The sequence below is a fragment of the Sturnus vulgaris genome, chromosome 1 (genome assembly GCF_052056855.1).
Source record: "Sturnus vulgaris isolate bStuVul1 chromosome 1, bStuVul1.hap1, whole genome shotgun sequence".
Taxonomy (NCBI): Eukaryota; Metazoa; Chordata; class Aves; order Passeriformes; family Sturnidae; genus Sturnus; species Sturnus vulgaris.
The window spans coordinates 17,217,059-17,241,859 of NC_142243.1; the positions used below are offsets into that span (position 1 = coordinate 17,217,059).

The 24,801-nt window shown below is 37.2% G+C and overlaps 1 protein-coding gene across 2 annotated transcripts in view; it reads left to right on the forward strand.

Moving 5' to 3' along the window:
- The window catches only part of ARHGAP21 (Rho GTPase activating protein 21), a 110,105-nt gene that overhangs the window by 44,686 nt on the left and 40,618 nt on the right, over positions 1-24,801 (forward strand). For both annotated transcript variants that reach the window (XM_088160456.1, XM_088160462.1), the window contains exons 3-6: positions 5,161-5,185; positions 16,088-16,180; positions 19,117-19,195; positions 24,189-24,243. In XM_088160456.1, the coding sequence (XP_088016582.1) occupies positions 5,161-5,185; positions 16,088-16,180; positions 19,117-19,195; positions 24,189-24,243 (252 nt within the window). The remainder of the gene's footprint in view (positions 1-5,160; positions 5,186-16,087; positions 16,181-19,116; positions 19,196-24,188; positions 24,244-24,801) is intronic.

The window sequence follows — 24,801 nt, forward strand, 5'->3', positions numbered from 1 at the left end:
AAAACAAGAATATCTGAATGTTAAGTAGCTAATTGGTCTTCCTTGCTCAAAGCATGTACGTGTTCTCTTTTGTGACTGAAGCTTTTGAAAGTTCCTGCAATATAGAGTGTTGAGAAAAAGTCCATTTAATAATGAGAGGAATTTGAAAATTGAGAGAGGGTGTTTTCTAGTGAGTTTAAATAACATTTACTCATTTTAAAGGCATCAAATATAATAGTTTTCATGAGCCATGCTACCCCTCAGTTTTGCTTTTGCTTTTCCACTTAGGTAGAAGAATAAATTCTTACCAAGCTCTGGGGAATGGGTACTGAAGCTTTCTGAGAAGAGCTTGAAGTTAATTGACTCATGTATCTCTGCAGATGTCTTTCAGTAAAGTTGTCTGTCTTTGCCTGCCCTTGGTGGCTGTAAGATTTCTTTAGAAGTAGAAGAAGCTTTGCAGAAAAAGTTGTCACATTTTTCCAGTTTACTACAGCTATTCAGCCTTCACTTGAGTACCCAAATTTTTTCTTTGACAAGGAGTGACTGAAGTTAGATGGAAGTGAAACTATTAGCAGTATCAGGTGATCACAACATTTGTCGTTGAGCACAGGTAATAGCAGCCTCTGGTTGAATTCAGTGTGAAACTGAGGAAGGAGGATGGAGAAGAAGCCTTGGCCTTGAGCAGAACAAATGGTCTGCACTTTGCTAGCATCTCTCAGTAAGAGCCCCTGTTTGTGCTGGGGGTGAAAATAAATAGCATGAGCAGGACTAGCCTCCTTAACTAAGAAGTGACTGGATATGTGTAGAAAAAAGCCATCACTAGATGTCTCTGAGGGAGTCAATATGTTTTTCATATGCAAAAGGAGACAGACAAGGGATGGACATTATAAAGAAGAAATGTCCTGTTCATATCTGGTTTCTGAGAGACCCAAGCAGTTCATAGTGATCCCAACACCTGTAAATCTCAAGACTTGTCCTGAAGCTCTTAACTCCCTCTTTTTCTGCAAGAGAGATATTCATCTTTTCCTATTTTTTTCTGTTTCCTTTCTGACATGTTGGAATCTGGTTCATTCATTTCTATTTCTGTCTGATTTTGAAAAGGAAATAATGAGATGATTGGATACTCTAACACTTTTATTCATGGATTCAGTTACGTACAAAGATGGTAAGGTTCCTTTGGACAGAGCCCTTGTCCTGAACAGTTATATTAACCTGAATGATTATACTCTCTTATCTTCCTTTTGATGTCCATGAGGTGAAGCAAAAGAAAGAACAGATCTTCCAGATTACTAGTTATGAGTCTTCATAAGGTGGATTTTGTAGAAATCTATGTACCTAAGTTACGGTAGGAAAGAATGAAATTCATCTATTGTTAGCCTGATCCGAATATTAGCCAAGTCTGATTTCTCAGATGTTCAAGAGGATCTTTGATTATATAAAGTTACCAGCTAATTACAGTCTCTGCATTGATTGTAAGCTCAAGTATCATTCCTCTCTCTTTCCTCATTGATCAAAATTTTAAGTGCTTCAGAAGTCACAGATGTTTCATTTTCAATTCCTCAAAGGGAGTATAATAACCGTGAATATAATTTGCTTTTCTGCCTGTTTTTAATCTTGTAGTAGCTTTGTCCCCCCTTCTCACCTGAGGATGCAGCCACTACTGATGTAAGACAGATTACAGCTGGATGTTGAAGATGCCCTTGATGTAATAGCTGGAGTCACTCAGTCCTTGACCTATTTCTCAGAACCATAGCCCTTTTGTTATCACAAGTGTCAATGTGATGCTGGTGTTTTCTCTCTAAATCAATGTAGCAGTCTCTATTGTTTACTCCAGGGTAAAAAGCATTCTAGCTCCTTTAATTTTATTCTTTAATTCCTCCCCACCCGTCTCCCCCCACTCAAGGTAAGCTTGCCCTGCAATCTCTTAAATTTTACTACAAATCAACATAAACTGGTAGAGGTAGTGAAGGAAAAAAAAAACCACATATATATCCACGAAGAATGTGGAAAGATTGCTCGAAGGAAAGCACTTTTAGATGTTTTTCTGATACCTACTGTAGGTTCCAGTTCAGACATACTGGTGAAAATATCTCCATTCAAAGTTCTGCTCCTGTTGCTTGTATTTTTTGTGTTCGAAAAAACTGTTAGTGGGTCAGGTGGAATCCTCTAAGATTCCTACAAGGGGGAACAGTGGCATCTCTAGGACATAGAGCATAATATTATTAGCCTGCAGGGCGTGTGGTAAAGATTACACCATAGGTGCATAATCCATGGGAATTGGAAGATAAGCTTTCTGTATGCTGGAGCATGCTGCTGCTTGGAAAACCATGGGGGTGAATTTTCTTGGAAGCAAAGAACTGCACACCAGAGGATGTCTTGAGTGGAAGAAGAGTGGGCATTATTTTATAAAATAACCTGTTCTTTGCTTAGGTGTGCTTGAGGTGTTGAGCTTTTAAATTCTGAGAAGTTCAGCATTCTGGTTGTTAGTCTAATAAAACCGCTGTTCAGTTGGAAAGCGTTTTTGTTTATTGTCCTGAAGAACTCACTACAAGGAAGGAGATCTAGACAGATCTGCCTCCAAGACCTGACTGACTGCTCTGAGTCCCAAAACACATTTGTCTTCATACATAAATGCCTAATAGGACTTCAGGTGATTTTTGGTGGCACCCTTTCCCCATGTGAAAATAATTGGTTATGATCAATTCAGAGAAGTGTCTCTGCATATTTTAAAATGGAATGCTGGTATATGGTTTGTTTTTATTTTTTTATATGTATATAATATTTTTATATCTAATTCATTCAGCATTCCATATGTGTGTAGTAGTGCTGGTCTAGGTCAAATTCAGGGCATTTTGCTGAATTCTTATCTTTTCATGGTTCCTGCATAAAACAGCTATTTAAGTACAAATCAAGGGTCTCTTTCTCATTGTAATTGGCCTTAATTAACTAATTTAAAACACTGTGATAAGTTATGGAAAAAAACTGTTGTCTGGTCAGTCTCTTGTGTGAAAGATGACCTTGGAAACTGTGGATGTGGTTTGACACATGTCATTTTGGCAGAAGTACTTGGCTGTGCTTCTATGGGGACACGCACCAAACTGGGAATAGCTGCACATTCAGGAATAACCCATTTATGCTTGCTTCCCGTGCCTGCTTTCCCTTAAGAAAGTGAATAAGGAATGTGTGGAAGATTTCTTAAGTTAGCATTGCAAAAAACAAGTGTTGCATAATGCCTTTAACATCAGGTGTTCATTAGGATTTGTTAGAAATACTATTTTTGCATATGGTGTTTGTTCTTCCAAGTTCATTTATCTGAGAAGCAAGTGAGTGACCAAGTCTTCTCTTCAGGTATGGATGCAGCATATACTGACACCTTGCCACGTGTCAGGGGTGGATGTAGGAGGGAAAGCTGCTTTCAAAACACTTGTGTTAAAAAGCATTCATTCCATTTTTCAAAGCCTGATCTCATTGGCCTGATACCATGAAAAACGAATGTTTTGCAGCTGTCTTTGGTAACAGAACTTTGCATGCCAGTGACAAAACTGTCGAAACCCACTGCAGTATTTCATAAATAACAGCATTTCTAGGTTAGGTAAATTTTCTCTTCAAAAATGTTATATAGCATCAAACAAAGTAGTTTCCCATACACGTAACCCAGATTTTTCAGAATGAGTTCTAATATTTCAAGTCCCAAAGATGTTTTTTTTCGCTTGACAGATATGGCCAGAACTCAAAACGTGCAGAAGTTACCCATGTCTAATTCTGGGCTGCTGATTGTAGTTCAAAACCAGCTGACTGAGTAAGCAGTCATGGTACTTACCTTCTAGTGTGCCATTTTTACCAAAGCATTGAGCAGGCAGGACTGTCCAACTCAGAGATACACTGTTTGGGCAGCAATGGCAATAATCATGGGTTTTTTAAAGTAGAATATATGCTAGATTTTTGTTAATTCAGTATTTTGGGTTTGGGATTATTCTTCATTTCTTTGTTCCTTAAAGTTATCTTTCTGTAACATCTTTCAAAGCTCCAGCAGAACTTTTGTATGCCCTTTAAGAAATTTATTGCTGCTAGGACAGACTTGTTTCTTCCTCATCATTATACAGTGTTCATGTCCGGGTCTTATTTCCTCTCTTTCTTCAAGTCTTTCTCTCTTAAATGGATTGCTCAGGTCAGTGTGTAGTTACTTTGAGCTTACTTAATTTGAAAAACATAGTGATTTTCCTTTAAATACAAAATACCTGGAAATTTGGAGTTAGTCCATCTAAAAGTAGGAGGAAATATCCGGGTGAAAATTATTTCTATGGTCATTTCCTTGCTCCTTCTTTCCTTCAGGACAAAGCTTCTTCTAATTAGCTGAGGTGAATAGTTAGAAATATTTTTACAATACTACCTATTAGTCTCAGAAATTGTATTTGATTAAGTATTTATTGCTCTATGAAAGGTACAATTTAGAAAGCAGGTAGGTATTTTCCTAGTTAGATAATTTTGCTTCTTAAATGGTAGAACTTTGTAGACAAGGTTAACCATGAACTTCATATCAAAATACTGACAAGAAATTAACATAAGTTAATTTTTTTTTTGTAGTTTAAGCAGGCCATTTCCCCCCAGTACTTTCCAGTTGTGTGATTTTTGGGATCAGTGAGCAGAAAGAGACTCTTCAAGGTTACTAAATAGTGTTTGGGGTACATATTTTTTCTCTGGTAGTAGTACTGAAGGCAGAACAAACCTGGTTCTAATTTCGGGAAGCATATTCAGGCATTGCTCACAAATATATTGTATCTCTTGCATGTATAGCTTCGAATGGTGAGGTGATTAAAGTGTAACCTTTCCTGCCTGGCTTTCAGGGTGGAACATGCTTGCAACAACACACAGTGCAATATGAGGCTTCGTGGTAGTATTTCATGGGATTTGGTACATTTGTTTTCAAATAATCCTGTTCATGTTGTTTCTGTGGGAATGTTTCATAGGATTGTGCTTAGTTGTTGTTTTTAAAATAGCTATTACTCTACATTCTCAGAATAACAGCCTTAATTCTCTAAGTTGAACAGTTGTGGAGAAAGCAGGAGGTACCAAAATGCAGATTTAACCTTACCAGTTCACTTCAGTTCTTTGTACCTTAGAAATGCCTATGCATTTTTCCATTTATTGAATTTTTAATATGCACTCTTTCTTCCTCTTTAGGATGAAGAGAATGGGAATAGACAAGGTATGTCTTGTTTTTACTCTTTTATAGATCCAGTATATTGAATGCTTCATCTGTGTAATAGACTTGAATTGATACTAAGAGCTTGAAATTTAAAGTCACTTCAGTGTGAGTATCGAGCTCATTGATTAATCACTTTATTCTAGGTTATGCCAGTCAATTCCTCTCCATTTTCATAGCATTCTCCCTCCCGCATTGCCTTTGTCTGCTTTCTTTCTTAATTCACACATGAACTTATTTTTTATAAATTTGTGCTAAATCTCCATCCCAGCTAAATGAAGTTTCTCTTTGGTACTTAGCTGTTTTCTCATCCATGCTTCCTTTTTGCTGGTATCTTACTGTTCCCTTAAAAGAGTGAAAATCATGTTGATTTAAGGAAGTTAGTTTTCAGATTGGGAACCCAGTCCCGCTTTGTTTCCCCAGTGTGCCAGGATGGTGAGGTACAGGGGCCGTGGGATTGAGTGCCCTGTGCAGGGTTCCCCAGCTGGGCACGGCGCTGCCCCGAGCCAGGGACACTGTGGGCTGAGGGCTGCTTCTGGTGGTGGGTTCTCTTTTGCAGCAAAGCATGGCACCTGCTTTCAGTGTTCCTTTGAGTTGGAAGTTCCTTTGAGTTCCTTTAGTTGGAAGACAGAGCATATGTCTGAACTCCTTTTCCATTTCCTTTGTATAACTGTGATGTATTAGAAGCATTCTGGGAAATAAGAATTTATTTGAACTTTCTTACTTTTCTCTTGGAAGCAGATGTATTAATCCATTTCATCCTCCCAGTTTTACTCAGCTATCATCACCTGCATGTTGAGCAGTGAAAAGTTAATCTCTTCCTGCTTCTTATCACTCCCTAAACTTGAAACATCCTTTATCTGTTTTGACATACAAAATGAGAAGGCAGATTCCTTTAGGAAGGGAAGGGAGTTGAATCTGAGCCAAACCAGTATGGAAGACACCACTTAGGATCTATAGAGAATAAAGTTCTGTGTGTTCTTGTTCTCACGGGGAGAACTCAGGCAGCTAAAGATGTAATGTAGATCTGTTTATCTAAAATGGTGTCTGATAGCTATTTTTCAGTAGAGAAGCAGCAGTGTACTTGGTTCCACCGTGTGTGACCTGTGAAGGTGGAAACAAGATTACTTTCTGGAAATTTTTGTGTAACTTCTAAATCCATTAATATTGCTTATTTATAGCACCATAGTATGTTGTATGCCTTGAAATACAGATCAGAGGGCACAAATACCCTGAAAGTTAACAGCATTCTCATGGAGGAGAGAAGGTTGGACTTGTCACCCTGGAAAGAGAAGAAATGACTGTGAGGCAGAGGATGTAGATATATCAGTAAAGCTTGACCTGCCAATTTTGTGTATTAAACCTTTAAAAACAGCAAAATGGAACAAAGTGTGTTGGACACTTTTCTCCAGAATTTGACATGATCCTTGGGGGCACAGGGGGGATAAAACTGTCTTCGGTTGCTGCAGGTTGTTCCTGTTCCCAAATAAAGGGGAGTAGGCAGCTTGAGAGAAGAAAAGGAGGAAAAACGCGCGTCTCATTTTGCATGTTCGCAAAAGTGATGTTTGTTCAGCAGCAGCAGGTAGGGCGGAAGTTGTGCCGGGTTATCCCCAGGTTATCCCGGGTGTGCTGGAGCGCTCCGCAGCGGAGCCCGGCAGGGATGGAGCCGCTCCGGCGGGAACGGCGCCGGGCGCCGGAGCCACCTCGTGGCGGGTCCCGGCATTGCAGCCAAGTTGGCAGAACTGGCGTCTGGGAAGCCCTGCCGAAATTAACTGAAAATACCCTACTGAGAAAGACTTTTCTTTTGAAGTTTGTACATGATAATGCACTTAATTCGCTTGATCTTTGCTCTCCGAAAGAGTAAGCTAAGGGAATCTAAGCATTTCGTTTTTGTGAAGCAGTGTTTGCCAGTGCAGAAGTGCATTTTTTTTGTATCAGTTTTCAGTGAAAATTTACAGTTTATGCCTTGCCCTTGTCATAAATTAGGCTTACTTGTTAAAAATGAGGGTTTCGTATCAAATTCAGCATTTATGTATTTGATGAGGTGAGTGTGGATAAAAGCATCTCTATTGCTGTTACCTTGCATTGAGAGAACTTGAATATTTTTCCAAAGGATCAGAGCATGTAATTAAGTCTAGGGGGCAGAAAATAAAATAATAAAATAAAAATAAAATAATAAAAGCATGGACCCTATGATGTATTCTATCAGTGAAAGAAATACTTTTCTATATTTTAGGTTCTGATACAGAATTTTAGAGTATAGTTAGATCTAGCTCCTGGCTTGCATTAGTCTTCTTTTTAATAAGCAGTAAAGTTTCAAAGCCTTTATATAATGGAAGCTAATGCAAATTTGTCCAGGAGACCTCTTCACTAGGAATGACACCAGAGGGAGATGATGGCCCAAAAGCAAGATCGGGTTGTCAGGCAAAGAAGTTAGGATGCTGTCAACAGAAGATACCTCATGGTCAACAGCAGTGACAGAAGAGGACCACTCAGCTGTATGCACATGAACAAGAGAGAGCCTACATGGCATGGAGCTCTCATGCCTTTTTCAGGAGCTGGCTGAAGCCCCTGCACACTCACACAGAGGTGATGGGATATGTCACAGGAGAGGACCAGGGTGCTGCAGTGGATGGGCAGAGGCACTTGGGGAAGAACAGGTTGGGAGACCATGGGGATTGAGTTGCCTTTGTGATCTAGCTGTGAGAACAGCAGGGATGGATGGGGAGCTGGCTTGGGATGGATGGGGAGCTGGCTTAGAGCCCGTGGTCAGCATTTGTGGGCACTCTTTGGTGGGGGTCTGCTGCTGCCCTCTCATGGAAGAAGTAGCCAAGGCTTTCTTCAGACAAGCGGTGGAGGCTTCACATTTACCCGTGCTGCTTCTTGTGGGAGACTTTAGCACCCCGTTACCTGCTGGAATGGCATCACAACAGACTTAGCCTAATTATTTTGTAGTTATTATTTTAAGTTTTTCAGTTCTTTTCCTACTTTCACTGCTCCACGTTGTTGCTTAAGCCAAGTCATGGAAATGCTTCTCTAACCAGGTGCATTTTATCAGAAGACACAGATTTTCCACAGTGGATTCTTTGGTCACTGACTGGAAACTTTATCTGCTCTCCAGAAAATCTCTTATATTGACCAACCCGTGTTTGGTATTTCTTGGCGTTATTACCCCATGAAATAACTTGGAGTATTTATTTTGTGTGTTTTGAAGATGGCTTGCCATTGGTTTGCCATTCTTCCTATTTTCTGGAATTTCCCTGTTTCAATACTTGGTTATTTAAGTGGTATTTCACAGATAGATAGAAGTCTTCCAGGAGAGTATACCAGGAGTATTTGGAGCCAGATTGAAAAATACCTATAACCTATTAAAAATCTAGCATTCTTATTAAATACTTGCACTGTCAAGATGTGATGAGTGAAGCTGGAGGAAAACTTCATGCCGTTTGACTGTGCATTTAGTATTATTATTATGTTGTCTTTCAATACAGGTTGTGTACATATGAAGGTAGTTTCTTACATCTTGTCCTAAAACATGTTTTCCTTTAAAGAGGTTTGGCTTGGTGATCATGATTAAAGTGAACAGTGGTAGGCGAATCTAGTATCATTATTATCCAGTATCTTTTTTTTAAAGTATGATATTCTTGCTTTTTGTACTTTTATCTCTTTTTCTATGTAGAAGTACCTGTAGCAACTAGGAGCTCCTTTTCCCATAAAAATGAAAGTCAACTTAGGTATATTATTTGGTGTATTTTTTTGTAGAAACCCAGTGTGTGCTTGTTAATTATTTCATTTTGTTAATGAGAAGTCTAGAACATTAAACTTTATCACCAGGCTTTTCTTCTTTTCATTGTGCCTAAGTATGTACAAAAGTTTCTACCCTTCAGTTTTCTATGCTAAATAGTTGCAATTTATTACCTGACTTTCTTCAGCTGTGCAAGTCTGCTTTGACAGGGCAGAGCCTTTTAGAGAAGGGTGGAAAAAATGCAGGAAGAGCTTTTTTTCCTCTATTACTGCTGCTTACATAAGGCCTGGAATTTTTAATATTTAATTTCTTTTAACAGACTGTTGATTTCTGTAGTTTATGTTCTCCCAGGATTTAATTTAATCCGGTGTTTTTTAACATGGTTTATCAGCTCAGTCTGTTATGAAATAAATATATTGTGCCTGTGATGATGGGAAAAAGGTAGATAAGAACAAGAGGATGACTGTGAAAGCAAATATTTGGAAAGGTCATAGATGGCTGGGGTGATATGGTGCAAGGTATATGATAGTAGAACTAGGAGTAAAAGGCAGGAGGTGTGTAACAGTAATAATACTTCAGCATAGTGGGACAGTAAATTGCCCTTTTTTATTGTTTTCTGGTCCAAGTTAATTTTTAACGCCTAAATGTTGAGAATGCTAAAAAAGGGCTCACTTACTTTTGCACTGAGACCACAGCCTGATGATTCCTTGTTCCCTTATAGTACTTCTAGAATGTCTAGTGGCTTTGTATCATGTATAATGATTCTCAGTTGTTTCTGTTGAGTTCAAATCATCTTTTTGAATAAGAACGTGAAATGTAATTTCCAAGGATTTAAGGGAGAGTCCGTAGATTCACTACTACAGATAAAAACTGTTTTGCTCTATGCTTATCTAATGACTGTAGTAAATCCTCTAGACTAATCATAGATTAAATTTTAAACTTGAAAAGGTTTCATTTGAGAGAATTGAATGAAGTAATAGTAATGGCAAATAATGCAATGAGAAAACACAATTTTGGGGCGTTTGTAACTAAGCTGAAACTGTGTTATATATTTACCATAACATTGCTAAATAATTTTCTCATCTCCTCCTCCTACCTTGGCATGTTCGATAGGGTTGAGGTTGTATTAATGGTTTAACAGAAAAGTAAGCAAAAGAAGAAATACCATTTTGGAGTTGCCTAATCAAAATGCGAGGGGTGCAGTGAGAAATAAGAATGTAGTTTCCCCGTGTTACAGAGTTGAATATCAGGTGTTTCTCTGCTAAATGACTGAACAGTACTAATTTACTTATTATGTTCTTCCAGAGGCTCATCCCTGGCACTGTATTTCAGCTAGTGTATTTTCAGTTGAGTTGCTTTGAGCTTGACAGTGGGTGAAATAAGTTCTGTTGAGTCTGGACTGGGACCTTTGGGCTTCTTTTCCAGATTGCATTGCTAGTGGAGAAATGCTTACTATGTATGAAATTCAGTTTGCAGATCATAATATGAAGAATGATCTGTAGTTGGAGTCCCTCAGTTAGATGTAATCCTGACAGGTTTGTGATTTATATTTAATGAAATGAGATCTCAGTTAATAAATGTAAGTTTTGCTGTGCTTTCAGCAATCTTTTTTGAGTAGTTTGGGAAATGATTAACGGGTTTTTGATTGAGTAATCAATTTGAAGCATTTGCCCTGTTATATATTTCTTTTCCCTTTGCCTGAAAGGCATCCCAAGAATCAGTGCCACTCAGCATTATTGAACCAGTGGAGCACAAATGCCTTGGATATCCAAAAGCATACTTAGAGATGTTCATACTGAAGAGGAATGTTCTTCCTCCTTGAATCAGAGAAAGATGTATTTAAGAGCCTGTCTTAATTGACTCGTTTGAGGTATTTAATGGAGCTGGTTTCTTAAATGTAAAAGTGAAAGTCATCCATTTGCTATCTGCTGAACATTGGGCTGGGAGTAAAAATGTTCTATAAAAAGTTATTTTGCTAACCTCTGTAGACTTTATTGAATCCCTGTGTTATGAGGATTTCTAAGCATAGTTCAGCTGTCCTGAGCAGATGATTTTTTCCTTCCATTGAGGAAGAAGAGAAATGACATGTTTTTAAGCAGTGGCTAGCTTGGAGAGACTTTTAAGAAAGTATGTACTATACTGTGTCCCAACACTTGCTGGTTTGTGCTCTGCAGGTCAAAAACAAAGGAAGAGCTCTGTCAGCAATAACACTTTGGCATGAGATTTTTTTTTTCTTCTTTCCTATTCAGAATATAAAGGTTGTCCTTTTGATAGTCTTTATGACTCAGATGTTTTAATCTGTGTTTTATATCAAAAGGTTAATGACTTCAGAGAAGTAAGTGCTTGTTGCTATGTTGTAGTGTGTTGGTAGATTTGATAGCATAACTTCTGCCACGTCATTTTGTTTTCCAGGTGAATCATAGAGCAGTACAGTAATACTTAACTGGTCTGGAGAGAGTAGTTTAAAAACCAAGTCATGGTTACTGCATTTGATACAATACTGGTTAATGCTCCTTGTAGCAGCTAGATTCAAACTAGATTTTGAGGGGATTAAGTTAGAATTGGCACCTAGATAAAATGAATTTCTATGCCAAATTTGGGCGAGTTAGGAGCAGCTTTCCTGAATATCAACCCCCAGATGTCAGTTTTAAATAGTACCTAGTCTTAATTCTACTGTTCTGTTTTAAAATAGTAGTAGTTTTTAAAAATATTCCCTTTTATCAATGAGAGCATGTTTGAATTCTGTTATTTTGTAAATGTGATGGTTGCTAATACATTGTATTCCCCTCTACCACTTGTGGCCTCTTAAACATTTATCAAGAAAGCTTCCTTGTAACTTTGCAGTGGGAGACTTGCTTTTTCCTGTCAGACTGTGAAGGCTTTATTGACTTGAAGTCTCAGCCCATAGATCCAGGGAGGATAAAGGTTAGCTCATAAATGATTCCATGATACGTGTTATAAATGAAGTCTTTATTTTGCAGTCATTTGAACAAAAGTTAAAACAAGACACTAATTTTAATTTTTAGATTTTACTGTGATCTCCGTGGTTATTGTAGGTGGCTGGTAGTCTGATTAATTAGAAGATTTGCACAGAATTAAGAAAAACGTATTGGCTCAGAAAAGCCTTGTTGCAATAAATTGGTTTTCTGTATTTGGCGTTTGATTTAGAGGTGTTTGTGCTTCTTCAGCCTACTTTTTCTTAACTTTGGTTGTCTAGACTAAGGACCTTATTATTAAGACTCTCCTGATTTCTTACTATCCTTGTTTTAGCCAATGAATTTTTGTCTTGAGCCTTTTATGTACTCGGGGATTTATATTTATTTCCTTATTTCTGGTGATGCTGAATCTCTGAGTTAAAATTTCAAACACAGTTTGCTTACTCTAAAGTTATATTTTCTTTTGCATAACATCATTGAAGGGAGTCACTGTACTGCAGGGAGTATTTTAGTTGTTCTATTAGCAAAACTACACTACTGCCTGGAAAAAAAAAACTTGCCTTTGAATTTATACTGACTGATGATCATTTACTCACGCTGGAAATATTTATGTGCTTACAAAACTGATACAGGAAAGGACAGATTGATGGGCTTTTCAGTTTCTGATCAGTTGAGTTGTATACTTACCAGCTTTATTTGCTTTTTTCTTTTTATTGCCCTAATGTAAGACTACATCTCTCTCTATAGCTATATGTAAGAGGGAATGAAGTACAAATGAAGTCCTTTTAACAGAAGTCATGCTCTTCATCTGTGCTGTTTCCTTGCATATGTGAATGTGGTACTGGCAGCTCACACTTTGTCCGTTCTTTGTGCATGCATGATGTCTTACTTTTCATTTGCAGAAGATTTGGGAGAAATTGTTGTATTTGCTGGTAGCCTGCAATGTAATATTGAATTATAAAGTATGTTGTTTTGTTCACAAAAGTATGGAGAAGGAGGAAGGAGGCAAATTCATATGCAGTAGTGAGCACTGGAAAAGCACAGATAAGGCTTATGTCTTACAAACCAGAGCTCTGAGGTGCTTTTACTGTTCTTTGTTGTATCAACATTGACAGGAATTGCTGGCATGCTCCAAAAAATTGGTCTTTTAACTATTAGAAGCAAAAATTGTGAATCTTGACAGTGGGTAGTGCAGAGCTGGAGAACTCAGTGTAAAACACTTGGCTGTGATGTTCTGTTCTAGATTGTGGTGTTTAGGAGGAGGGAAGTTTCAGCTCTCATTTCTAGACAGCATCTTGCTTTTGCCTGATAATTGAGTGCAGACAGGACCACATGGAGATTTAGGCATAATTAAATCAGAGTGTAATGAATGTTAAATTTTGAGACATGAGGTGAGTTATTAGGTAATCCATTTTACTTGAGGTTTATTTCTATGATGATTGAGTACACATCTTCAAGATCTATTCTCCTCAGCTCGTCTGAAGAATGGACTATTGGCTTCTACTGTAAAAAAATTCTGCTTGGCTTTGCTGGAGTTTCAAACTCAAAGTATAAATGTACATTTTGAGGTTGTGTATTCAAGGAAGTTCATTTATATATTACTGGTTAAAGAAGACTTGGTTTGTATCCAAGTGTGCAGAAGATCAAGGAGAAATGAAGAGCAGGTATTTATCTACCAGAGCTTGAGAGTTCTAAGATTTCTTCTTGTTTCCAGTTGTACTTGGATAGTGCTGAATTGTAAAATGAACATGCAAATGTAATCAACATTTTAAACTTTTTATCCTGATTTTTTTGCCCCTAAATCGATTTTTAGTGTGGTGGTTGACCTTTTTTTAGGAAGTAAGAATGACTGTTTAGTATAGCCTCCTTCTGCAGTAGGGCGTAGAGCCAAGTTTAATGTGCAATTAGCTTTCTGAATTGATTGATAAAATAGCTGTGGAAATGTGAAGTGAGTGCCCATAATGTCTGGGTGTAGCTGACAGGCAGGTCAGAAGTCAGATGTCGGGGAAGCCTGCAGTCTCTGGTCTCCAGAAATTGTGGCAGGTTTCCCCTCTTACTCAGAAGTGGGAAGTGTATTAAAGGAGTTCTGTGTTGCATACCGAATGGGAGCAACTTTATCTGCCTGACCTCTTGATTTGCATGTTCAGGTAAGGACAAAGCATAAAGCAGCACTTGACTGTTAAACAAACTTTGCAGTAGGCCACTAACATTTTTTTAAAGAGTATTTTATAAAGGAAGCTGGGGTGTGATAAAATAAATGTGCCGTGGGAGCTGTATTTTTATTTTTACTTCCCCTTTTGGAAATGTATGTCTCTTCAGTAAAAGATAAGTGGCAGCACTGGGAAGGATGTTTGGTGGTCCTATAAAAGGTCATATTTTAGCTTCATTCTTGTAAGTGGTTGAAGCAACTTTTTGTTCATGGCATCTGGGTAGATTAATCTTGGAGCTTCTCTAAACTTGCTGAAATGTTACTGGCTTTTTAAAGGACAAGACCCATCATATGTTCAGTGTCTATTTAAATCTGCAGATTAAAAATGACAGATATTAACTTTGGCTCACAAAGAGCATTTTGTATGTCTTGTAGCTGTATCCCACTAATCAAATTTGAAGTATTTGGGGACTGAGCTGCCAGCTGGAGTTTCTTGATTTGTAATTCAGTTGCTTTATATATAGTATTTGTCTGATTCTATCAAATAAACTTTTTGATTATTTGCTCTCAATCTGGAACTATTTTTGAGAAGGCCATTTAAAGCCGTATGAGTGAGCCATTTTGTTGAACTGTTCTACAGTAAAATGACAGGACACTGAGGATCTGCACAATAAAGGCATTAGGCTAAAAATGTGAGTCAGAGTCAGTGATCTGTTTTTTTGCAATTTATTGAAGATTTTCAAATGAACTTTGCCCACACTGAAACTGAACTAAATAAAGAGGTTAAGGGGGCACCTTAGATTCAATAAATACTACTGTGATTTATTGAACATTTTAGGTGGGACATTAAAAGCTGTGGGGAAAGTACTTCCAAAAGCAGGGCCATTTGTGCCTAAGTCAAAGGTCAGTCATTTCAGAAATGATTAAGTTTATGGCCAGTTTTAAGGAGTTTCTTTCATCAGCAATGCCCTTTTTAAGCAATTCCTTTATTCTCTCATGCTACTCCTTCTTTTCCTGCCATTTAAGCCACTCTCTTTCTTCTATGCCAGGGTTTCCTGCTAAACTGGAACACAGACCCAGGTTATTTTTGTTCTGTGTCAGTTCCCTGGGATGGCTCATCACATAGCCTCCAAAGGTGGCACATCTTAGCTGAGAGTGTGCAGCAGGGACAGCAACTGGAGCCAGGAGATGGGAGTGACCAAGGCTGTCAAAGCCAGCTCTGGCACTTTGTGTATCTGGCTGTAGCCTTTCAGGTTCTGCCACTGGTTCTGTGACCATGCCAGGGCCATTATGGTTTTATTTCTTTGTTTATCATTATTTCTGGGTGGTTTTATTTGTGGGGGTGTTGAATATTTGGGGTTTTTGGGGGGTTTTGTTTTGGTTTTTTAACTTCACTGGCATAATAATTCCATGAGTGAAGCTGTGTAGATGCTGTAAAATGGCTTACTCCAGCTGTGTGCAAATGTAGGGCAGCAACACTGTATTTTAGCCTGCTGCATAACCATGGAGTTTCTTGTGTCTTTGTTTTACTGTACACATACCCACCCTCCTATCTTGATTTTCAGAACTATGGCTACCTTAACAAAGAATTACTTAGCTTTGGTGACAGGCATGTAAAACCAGAAGGTGCCTCTGTTTCTAGAAGTATAGAAATTGTGTAATGAGAAAGCAAGAAAATACAGCTGTACATGGTTTCTAACTACTGTAGAGTAACTTGAAGTTGTGTACATGCAGATATGTACAGGATGTGCAGACATGCTGTGCATATAATTTGAATTGTAAATTTCTTTTTGAACCCTGGTAAATCTTCAGGAAAACTTTAGACTTCATCTTGGGGTTTCTGAAAAACACAATTGGAAATTAATTTTTGTGGTGCATGAGAACTGTAAATCAATGTTACGTTTTTTCCTTCTAAGTGAAGATTTTAAAATTTTATTTTTCAGTTTCTGTTACATCACTATTTCTTTGTATGTCTTAATGAATGCATCAGGATTGCATCACAAAATAGTTTGAAAGTGAAAATATTGTAATTCAGTGTAATGAAATGCTATTAAGAGATATTCTTTCTTTCTCAGGAAAACAAAGAAATAGACTGGAGCCAATGGATACCATATTTGTTAAACAAGTTAAAGAGGGTGGACCTGCTTTTGAAGCTGGGCTGTGCACAGGTACTGTTCAGATCATGTTTATGTACATGATGTAAAATACATATGACTTAAGTTGCTGCTACATAGTTCTATCTTCCATTTAAACCTTCTTCTTTCCTTTAGAAGCTTTTAAGTTGTCCTCAATTTTTTTCACCTTGGAAGCACTGTTTTGCTTCCTAAGGTATAAAAGTCTTAGTCTTTTTGATTTGCTATCTTAGAGTAATAAAATACGTGAAGAAGAGGCACAAAAGGAAAATAATACCTGTAATCTCTCTATATATTCTTGGGAAGTTCTGGTCAATTGCTCATTTAATCAAACTGGAGAGCAGAAAACATGAAGGTTTTTTTAAACGGTATCATACCTTTACTTGAGTGCTGAAAGAAGAAAAAAGCTGTATTAGAATAGAAAATCGTACAGGTGATAAAGTTACATGCATAGATGGATGCCACTATGAACACAGGTTTCTTAAAAATATGGAAAAATTTCTGTTCTATGAAAGGCTTGTGCTTTTGTCAATAATGGGATATTGGTATATTTTTAAAAAAGTTATGTACCTCTAATTGACTGGAATAGAGTAAGTTTTGTATGTTCTTAAAGAAATGCAAAGTTTCTAGGTTGATCAGTTTAAAAACAGTTCTAGATCCTACTTGTACACCATAAGGGTTTTGGTTTTTTTTTTTTTTTAAACTCCTCCTTAGATGGTTACTTACAGAAGGGCTACTTTGCAAAGTTTGACTGCTATTATATAAAGATGTTTTGGCTTGATAAAACGCAGCATATGTTGAATTTGTACAGAGGAACCATGTTAATTTCTACTCTTTTTCAATGTCTGCCAAATTGAGAGAGATGACATCTGTGGAGAATATTTTATTTTTAGTTATAGAAGAGATTTTTTAGGAGCCCAGAATAAAGAGCAGAAAATAAATGAGGGAAGACATTTTTAATAACTAGAATATTATTCTTAAACACACTACTTACAGCATTTACATCTAATTAGGTCGTGCGTGTATTTCTTGTTTATGAATTCTAGGGTGAAATATATTACTGTATCTCTGTCTTGGTATTATAAAACACTCAGGGAATAATCAGCCAGTTAGATTGCTTAACCTCTCATGCAGGCATTATACATTTCTTATTTTGTAGAATCAACTGTATTTTTTTTTCCTAATGTAACTTTGCTCTGTTTCGTGGTCACACAAATGAAAATACTTGAATATTCGGTATGAGTTTAGGAAGTTATGTTTGTCAATTCTTATTTCACTGCTGCAGGGTCCTTTGTAATACTGAGTTTCAATGTAAGTTTCATCACCCATGATAAATGAGCTCCATTTCAGGAGCTTACTTGGCTGCTTCTCACCAGAAAACTTGAAATACTCTTGCAAATTTGAGCAGTAGAGAAAGCTATCTCAAATAGTCCATTCTGAAGTACTTCTGAATACTCCTGTGAAATCATCTTTGTTAGAGGTAGAAAGGTAATACTTCTCCCATTTAACCTTCAAGGCATTTCATTAAAAAATAACTTATCTGTGAGTTCATAAATATTAGAAGTATTGAAATACAGCCAAAAGAGATCTGTATTTTTCACGTCTTGATCTTTGTGCTGCCATTTTTCTATATGCAAGAATATAAAGAGCTCAGATGTGTGTGGAAAGGGCATTCTGATTAATTTCTACTTCAGTCAAAACATGTGGCAGGCTATCAGACTGATGGAGAGGTGTTAGAAAAAGCCCTCATGTTTCTGTATCCTTTTTTGTACTACAAGCGCTGACTTGCCCTTCCTGTGTATCTGAAACAGAACAAAGTTGTACTTGCAGAGGTGTCTGTGCTCATGTCATTTATGTAACCAGTTCTGCAGTGTGTCCCCATCAGATACTTTGGCAGATCCATGGGATGCATATTTCAAGTAGACTCGTGTCACAGCTGTGTGTAATCTAGTCTACTTCTGTGAAAAATAAAACCACAAATATAGATAAAATTATATGACCTACTCTAATATTCCTAATTATAGTTTTTAGTGGGAATACTGAGTAAAGATCTGTGGCAATGTCGCCCACATTACAGGCTGTTCTTAAACAACCTGGAAAAGAGCCAGTTGAAGTCCCAATTAGGATCTGGTGTGTTCTGGGCAAGTTTTGCAGCATGACCTAGCCAGGATAGGGTTCAGAGCTTGTTGCCATCAAACTTTCATTCATTGCGTAGGAAGCAGGAGACAAAATTCATAGTTCCTTCAGGAAAGAAGAAAGGTGGTAAGCAGTGGATGAAGGGGAATAGGTAAATTTCTATAAAGTTGAAAATATCACACCAATTTATTGGCATGATGTTTACTTTATGTGTGCAGACAAAATTAAAAAGTCAGATCTGTGCTGTTTGTTAATCCATGGGGTCTGTCTGGGGACCCTCCACAGAGCACAAGCATTTAAAGCATTATTGTCCCCATGACAGGCTGAGTAGTCAGAGTGAACAGCTTTTTCCTTGCTTTGATTTGATCATGCCAGAAACACAAAAAGGGCTTTCAGTTTCTAAAACAATGTGGAAAAAGCCATTCCCTTTGCCTTGCTTTGTACAGGTCCTTTCTTTCAGCTCTTCCTCCAGTAGCTTTTTGAAGCTCCCTACCTGTAATCCTTCAAACCATTTTCTCTTCATTAGGAAATTCGAGTTACCTTTCTACTCTTCTGATCAGAGATGTCTTAATGGTCATTTGATCAAAAGAACAGGTTTTTCATCACAGGCTAAAAATAGCTCTACACAATATATTTGACAATTAATTTATGAAAGTATATGAAACTTGTAAGGAGAAAGGTGTAACAAAATATATGGAGAAATCTTTATTTTTGAGGAAGACTAACCTTGAATTTAACATATGGGTATCAATTATTGTGAGGTGTAGAATTAAAATAAAATTTATTTAAAAAGCATCTAGACAAACTAATTTCAGTTACAACTTTTCCCTCTACAGGTGACAGAATCATAAAAGTCAATGGAGAAAGTGTTATTGGGAAGACATATTCTCAAGTCATTGCTTTAATACAGAACAGGTAGGATAATACTGTTATCATTATGTGCCACACTTCTCGTGTACGGAGCTGGAAATGACCACTTATGGGAGTTTTGAAAAGTCGTTGTATTATTAAATTTTCATTAATACACACTCAGTTTTATTTTTCTTTTTTTCATTTATGTATTGATTGCTGAGAAAAGTTTGGGAATAGGTGTGCTGAATTGTACCACAGTCCCTTTATTGTTGGTACTTGTCCCTTATTAGCAAATAACACCAAGTGTTATAGAGGAAGTTTGATCTCAAAATAGATCTCATGAGCAAAGTGGATTGTAAAATCTTCTTTTCCAATTGACATATGTATGCATACCTAATCTGTCTAAGAACTAGAAAACAGCATATCTGGCAAAGAAAAGAATTCATGCTAGTGCACACCTGCAGATTATCTGCATTAAATCTTTGCTTTCCCCTGTTTTGCAGCAAATTATGAACCTTGCTCAGAGTTGAGGAAATACTAATATTTAATGCTCCTGCAACTCACAAGCACTTGGGAAATCCTTCCTGTGCATGAGTCTAGATACTCTGTCATGTCTCATGTCTGCCTCCATTTTTACAGTATTCTTGGTGTCAATTTCTGTTCTATAACAACAAGTTTCCAATATAATGCTAAGTTATGTCACAAAAAGTTGTGTTATCATCAGCATGAAAGAATGTTTTCGAAGTACATCTCACGTGTCATATTTTTAGTGGTTCATCAACGTGTTAAAACTTAGATATGCTTACTTTTCAAGGAAGGAAAAATCAGATTCTCATCTTCCTATTTCAGTGTTGTTTTTATTCAAGATGTTGTTCAAAATGTGTACATCTCGGGTGGCTTGTGTCTCTGTGGGGTTGTTTTGGATGTTGTTTTGGTTTTTTATAAACAGAACTGTATTCATAGATGTGATGGACAAGGTAGACTGAAACATGTTTTGTGTCATTAATGCTGTCTGTACAAGAGCTGGGCAGATGGGCTTTATTTCCTTAACTGGATATAACACTAGCCATGCATTGTTTCTTTATTTTGTATTTTTACAAGCAGCACTATTGTACAATAGTGTACAATACACTATATCTATACCCAAGATAGAGTGTATGCCCAACTATGTACATCAGTCAGTTAACTCTTAATCCAAGGAAGGGACCAGTCACATCTTTGAGTGGCCTGTATGGTCAGTGATTCTTACCTCTGGGTGTGCCTGTGAACCAAGTTTATTTTCAATGAGTATAAGTAGTGAACTATTCAGTAGAACTGAATCCCTGCCCACTGTGGATAAACTGGGGACACCTGAACAAGGCCTTGTCAGTGATTATCTAGAACAGCCAGGAATGGTGTAGCACACTGCTGCATCTGTCCCCCTGATTTCCATGAGGGCAGGGAGGATGAAGGGATGCTATTGTTTGTTAGGAGAGAACAGTTTGTTTTCTCGAGCCAGATGTGTACATCACAGAAGATTGTAACAAAAGGTCATGTGTGTCCTTGGGCATTTTATACAGCCTATACAACCATCAGGAAGTCTACAGTTGAACCTCTTAGGATAAACAGATAAATGTTAATTCTGATCCATAAAGAGCTCAGACTCCACATCAGGTGTATCTTGTAGCTTAGAGGCAGTACTTCTCATGTGACTGAAGAATCATCTGTCTCTCATTCTTTGCTTGAAAACAGTATTTTTGAGCTCAGCTGTTTGGTCTGAACATAAATTTTTTCTTCTTAAGCTGCCATTTCATGGCAAATAAAATTGCATTATGGTGCATGCTGCTCTTGCATTAGCATTGCCACCTGGGTCAGACTGATGGTCCATTATGCCATTATCCTCTATGATAATATCCAGCAAAGATTTCTTTGAAGTCCATGAAAACTCTGGAGCTATAGAGTGATTTGAGTGGTCATATATCAGCCCACTTTCTATAGACCCAGCCCACTTTCTATAGAACAGGAAAGGTTCAGGAAGTTGCTAAACCCCATGTTTCATCTTCATTGCTTGATTTAGTAATTCTTGATAGGTTGGCCTTGCACAAATTCGTTCTTGAATGTACTTACACTCTTCACATTAAAAGCACCTGGTGACACAGTTTTTGCTGTGTTTTGTAGCTGGTGTTGCATCAAGCACACCTTGGCTTCTTTATTTGGCCTTGTGAAGGCAGCTTGCTGAAAAGCCTTTTGAAAGGCTGAGTTGTCAGCTGAAATATTTTTATGACTAAAGACATTTTCCTTCATAGTCTTAATATGTTTTATGTTGGTTTTCTAGACATTTTAATTGCTGTATTTTTATTGGTTTTAATTGCTCATTCAAACATATTGATGAATGTAAATGCTTATTCTTTTGTCATTTTATTCATCTTCAGAGAAGTTTTTAAGGTTACAACACATTTCATCCTCTCTGCTCTAAAGAGGGCTTCCCCATTGCTCACTGTTCAGCTGTTTGCAATAAAACTCAGTGCAGGCTGGCAGATTTTTGTTTTAGATTACTTCCGTGGCTCCATTTTTATAGCTGCTTATTGTTTTTCTAAAAAGTTATTCCATTTTAGCTGCTTGTCTTCATTATATAATGCTGCAGACATCAGAACTTAGCTGCTTTAGATGAAATGATACCCATATCTTCCAGTGGGACTTAAGGATGGGATATAATTCAGCCGTGCTCCGTACTGTTCCCAGAAAAGTTTCAAGCTGTGTCTAGAATGTTTTCTATTTTCCTCTGCTTGGAGACACCAAAACTAAAGTTAACATTGATTATTTCCTCTGGGAGATGAAAGGCACACCTCAGAAGAATTGCTAGATTTAACTACAGTCCTGTAAGATTAATCATGACTACACTTTTCACTCTACATTTCCTCCTCTTTGCCAACAGTTGCTTGTTTGGTCCGTTAAGAATTTATTCTTACCCATTTACATATATGATCAGCTTGGAGATATGTTGGTTGCTAACATAAACTCTGTAAATTATTTGTTATTCTGAATAAAAGAAGAAACAGATTCTGATTTACAACTTCTCTTTTCCCCCATTTTTTTCTTAAACTGGGGAATTTGAATGATTGCTATTCTGCTTACTTCTCTTTTCAAACTGTTCTTGAAAGTGTTTGGATTACTCAGAAATGTACAGAGTTTCGCTACTGAATTTGTTTCATTAATACAAAATAATGCACTAGAAGATAGACTTTATGATTAGTGCTTTAGTTTGATGATTTGGAATCAAGACATTTGAATTTAAGTCTCAGAATGTGTAATGAAAGTAATTGGAATGATAAATATCTCTGAGAGTTTTGAGTAAAAAGTACTTCAAGAGGAGCACTACTATCATATTTTTGACATCCAAAGTCTTCGTCCTGCAAGTAAGCAGTTACCTGATATTTGTACATACATGCTATCCATGTGTAGACCTGAAATCGGAACACTGTTAAAAATGTCTCAAGCTGTTTATGCATTCAGTCAATATAGGAAATGCTATTGTAAGTGCACATAAAGTCAATACTCTCTTGTTCCTTATAATTCATTGTTTTAAAATAATGTTCACAAGTCTTTTGAAGACTTACCTATGTATGTGGACTTAAAAGCTTAAATCACTGCTGATCTTCAGTTTTAAGACAAAAGTAAGTTTATGCTGCTTGGAGAACACTCTTTTCCAAAATGAATAATGATGTTAAAAGATGGTGAAACCAAATACCCTTACTCTGCTATTTTGGAATTCAGCCTTATGTCTGTGGTTGCTAGAAAATGGAAAAGGAACCGCAAAACAGAAAGATTTTTCATATAAGAAAGCATAACAAATCACACATTATATTTTGAGATGACGGCTTTCTTTTCTGCAGAGGTAAACTGAGGTCCTTCTGGGTGCTTTCACAGGCTGATCTGTGTGCCCTGTAGTTGGGCTGGTCTTTGTGCTGGCTTTGTCTTTCCTCACCTAATGCATTGTACTAACCAGTACAGATGAGCTCATTTCTGACATACCCAGTTAGGTTATATGCCTTTTTTTCTTATGCTGATCCTGGTCAGTTTTTTTAAAATATCCTTTTTTAGTTCTGACATGTGAGATTTCTAAGTAACGGTCACAGTAATTTCATTTTGTCTTTTTGGCCCTATTATAATGACTGTACAGTAGTCTTTTGTAGCCCTTCTTTGTACCTGTTCCTCTTCACATTTAATGAATGTGAACAGATTATTCCATTATCTCACATGAGATAATAAATTCATCTATTCTGTATCCAGCATTAAGAGCATATGCTTCTTTCTTGCTTGCAAAAATACCTTATTTCTAGTAGATGCCAGCTGTGCATTTCACTGTTTTTAAGTTCAGCTGGGTAGCTGGTACACTGTGCATTTGGTGTCCCGGTTTTGCTTGTGTTTGTGTCACACTGATTGAACTCTTCAGATTCCTGGATCTTTATGCTACTGCTGCTTTTGGTTTCAGCAGCTCAGACTGATGAATGCAACACTTATAAGTAGCAAGCATTTTTCATCCATATTTCAGATGTCATCTGAATGACTGTTTAAGCTGATTCTGCTAGGAGGTGATTGGAGTGGAAGGGTGTAGGTCAGTACTTGCCTTGGTATTGCTCCTCTTTTCACATGATGTGGTGATTATGATGTCACCACAGCAATTTTAAAGAGTACTAAGAAACTTCAGTTTTAAATTGAAGGAAAAGTTTTAGCTTTGATTTACAGATTTGTCATGTTCTTTTTTCTAAGAAGTTCCAAACACATAGTGTACCTTAGGACTCAAGGAAGGGAAAAAAAAAAAGGGAAATAAAACTGCCCAAACCAATGTGTTGGCTCAATAAACTGGCTCAGTCAGATTTCTCTTCTGCTCTTACTTCCTGAGATTCCAGTGGAAATCAGTGTTTACTTTTGTTGTGTCATGTGTTTGTCATAATAGCTGAATGTTGGAGTTCTTGGACAGTTTTCATCTGTGGAAGTTAATCGATTATCATTCTAATAAGAATTGAAAATCTCCAAAAGTTCATCTGTGATATGTTTTTTTTTCGATTTCTTTCAGTGACAGCGTATTGGAACTTAGTGTTATGCCAAAAGATGAGGACATCCTTCAACTGGTATGTTTATGAAGCTTCTGTTCAGAGAATATATTACCTAAACAAAAATGTTCTGTTCTTGGTTATGAAGTCTTTGAAGTGTGCTATCAGAAATAATTAGAGTTCATATTTATCTCTTTGTAATTCCTTAGATATTTTCCTACTCCTTGCCATGCCTGAAATGTCAGGGGAATCCAAATATAGGGAATGCGGTCTTTGTGTGGTATTTCTAGCATGTTTAAAAATACATCTTGTTCATATTTTTACTGTAATTTGGATTAATTTCATCATGTTAGAATTTTTGCATCGGATGGCTTCCTTTAACTAGGTTGTCCACTTCTAAAGAGTTTGAATTCAAAAACTAGCATATGAAGCCTTTCTTAATAACTCATTAATTGTGAGTGGACTAAGAAGGGTGATGAATGGGCCAAAGGTTATTACCAAATTTTTTAGTTCTGACTGCTGTAAATGTTTTGTTGCACTAGTGCCTATTTGCTCTTGATTTTAATCGAGGTCCTGCATGTGTAGTAAGATAATCCATCTCCCATTTAGTGTCTCCAAGTTGTAAAGAGTCTTGAA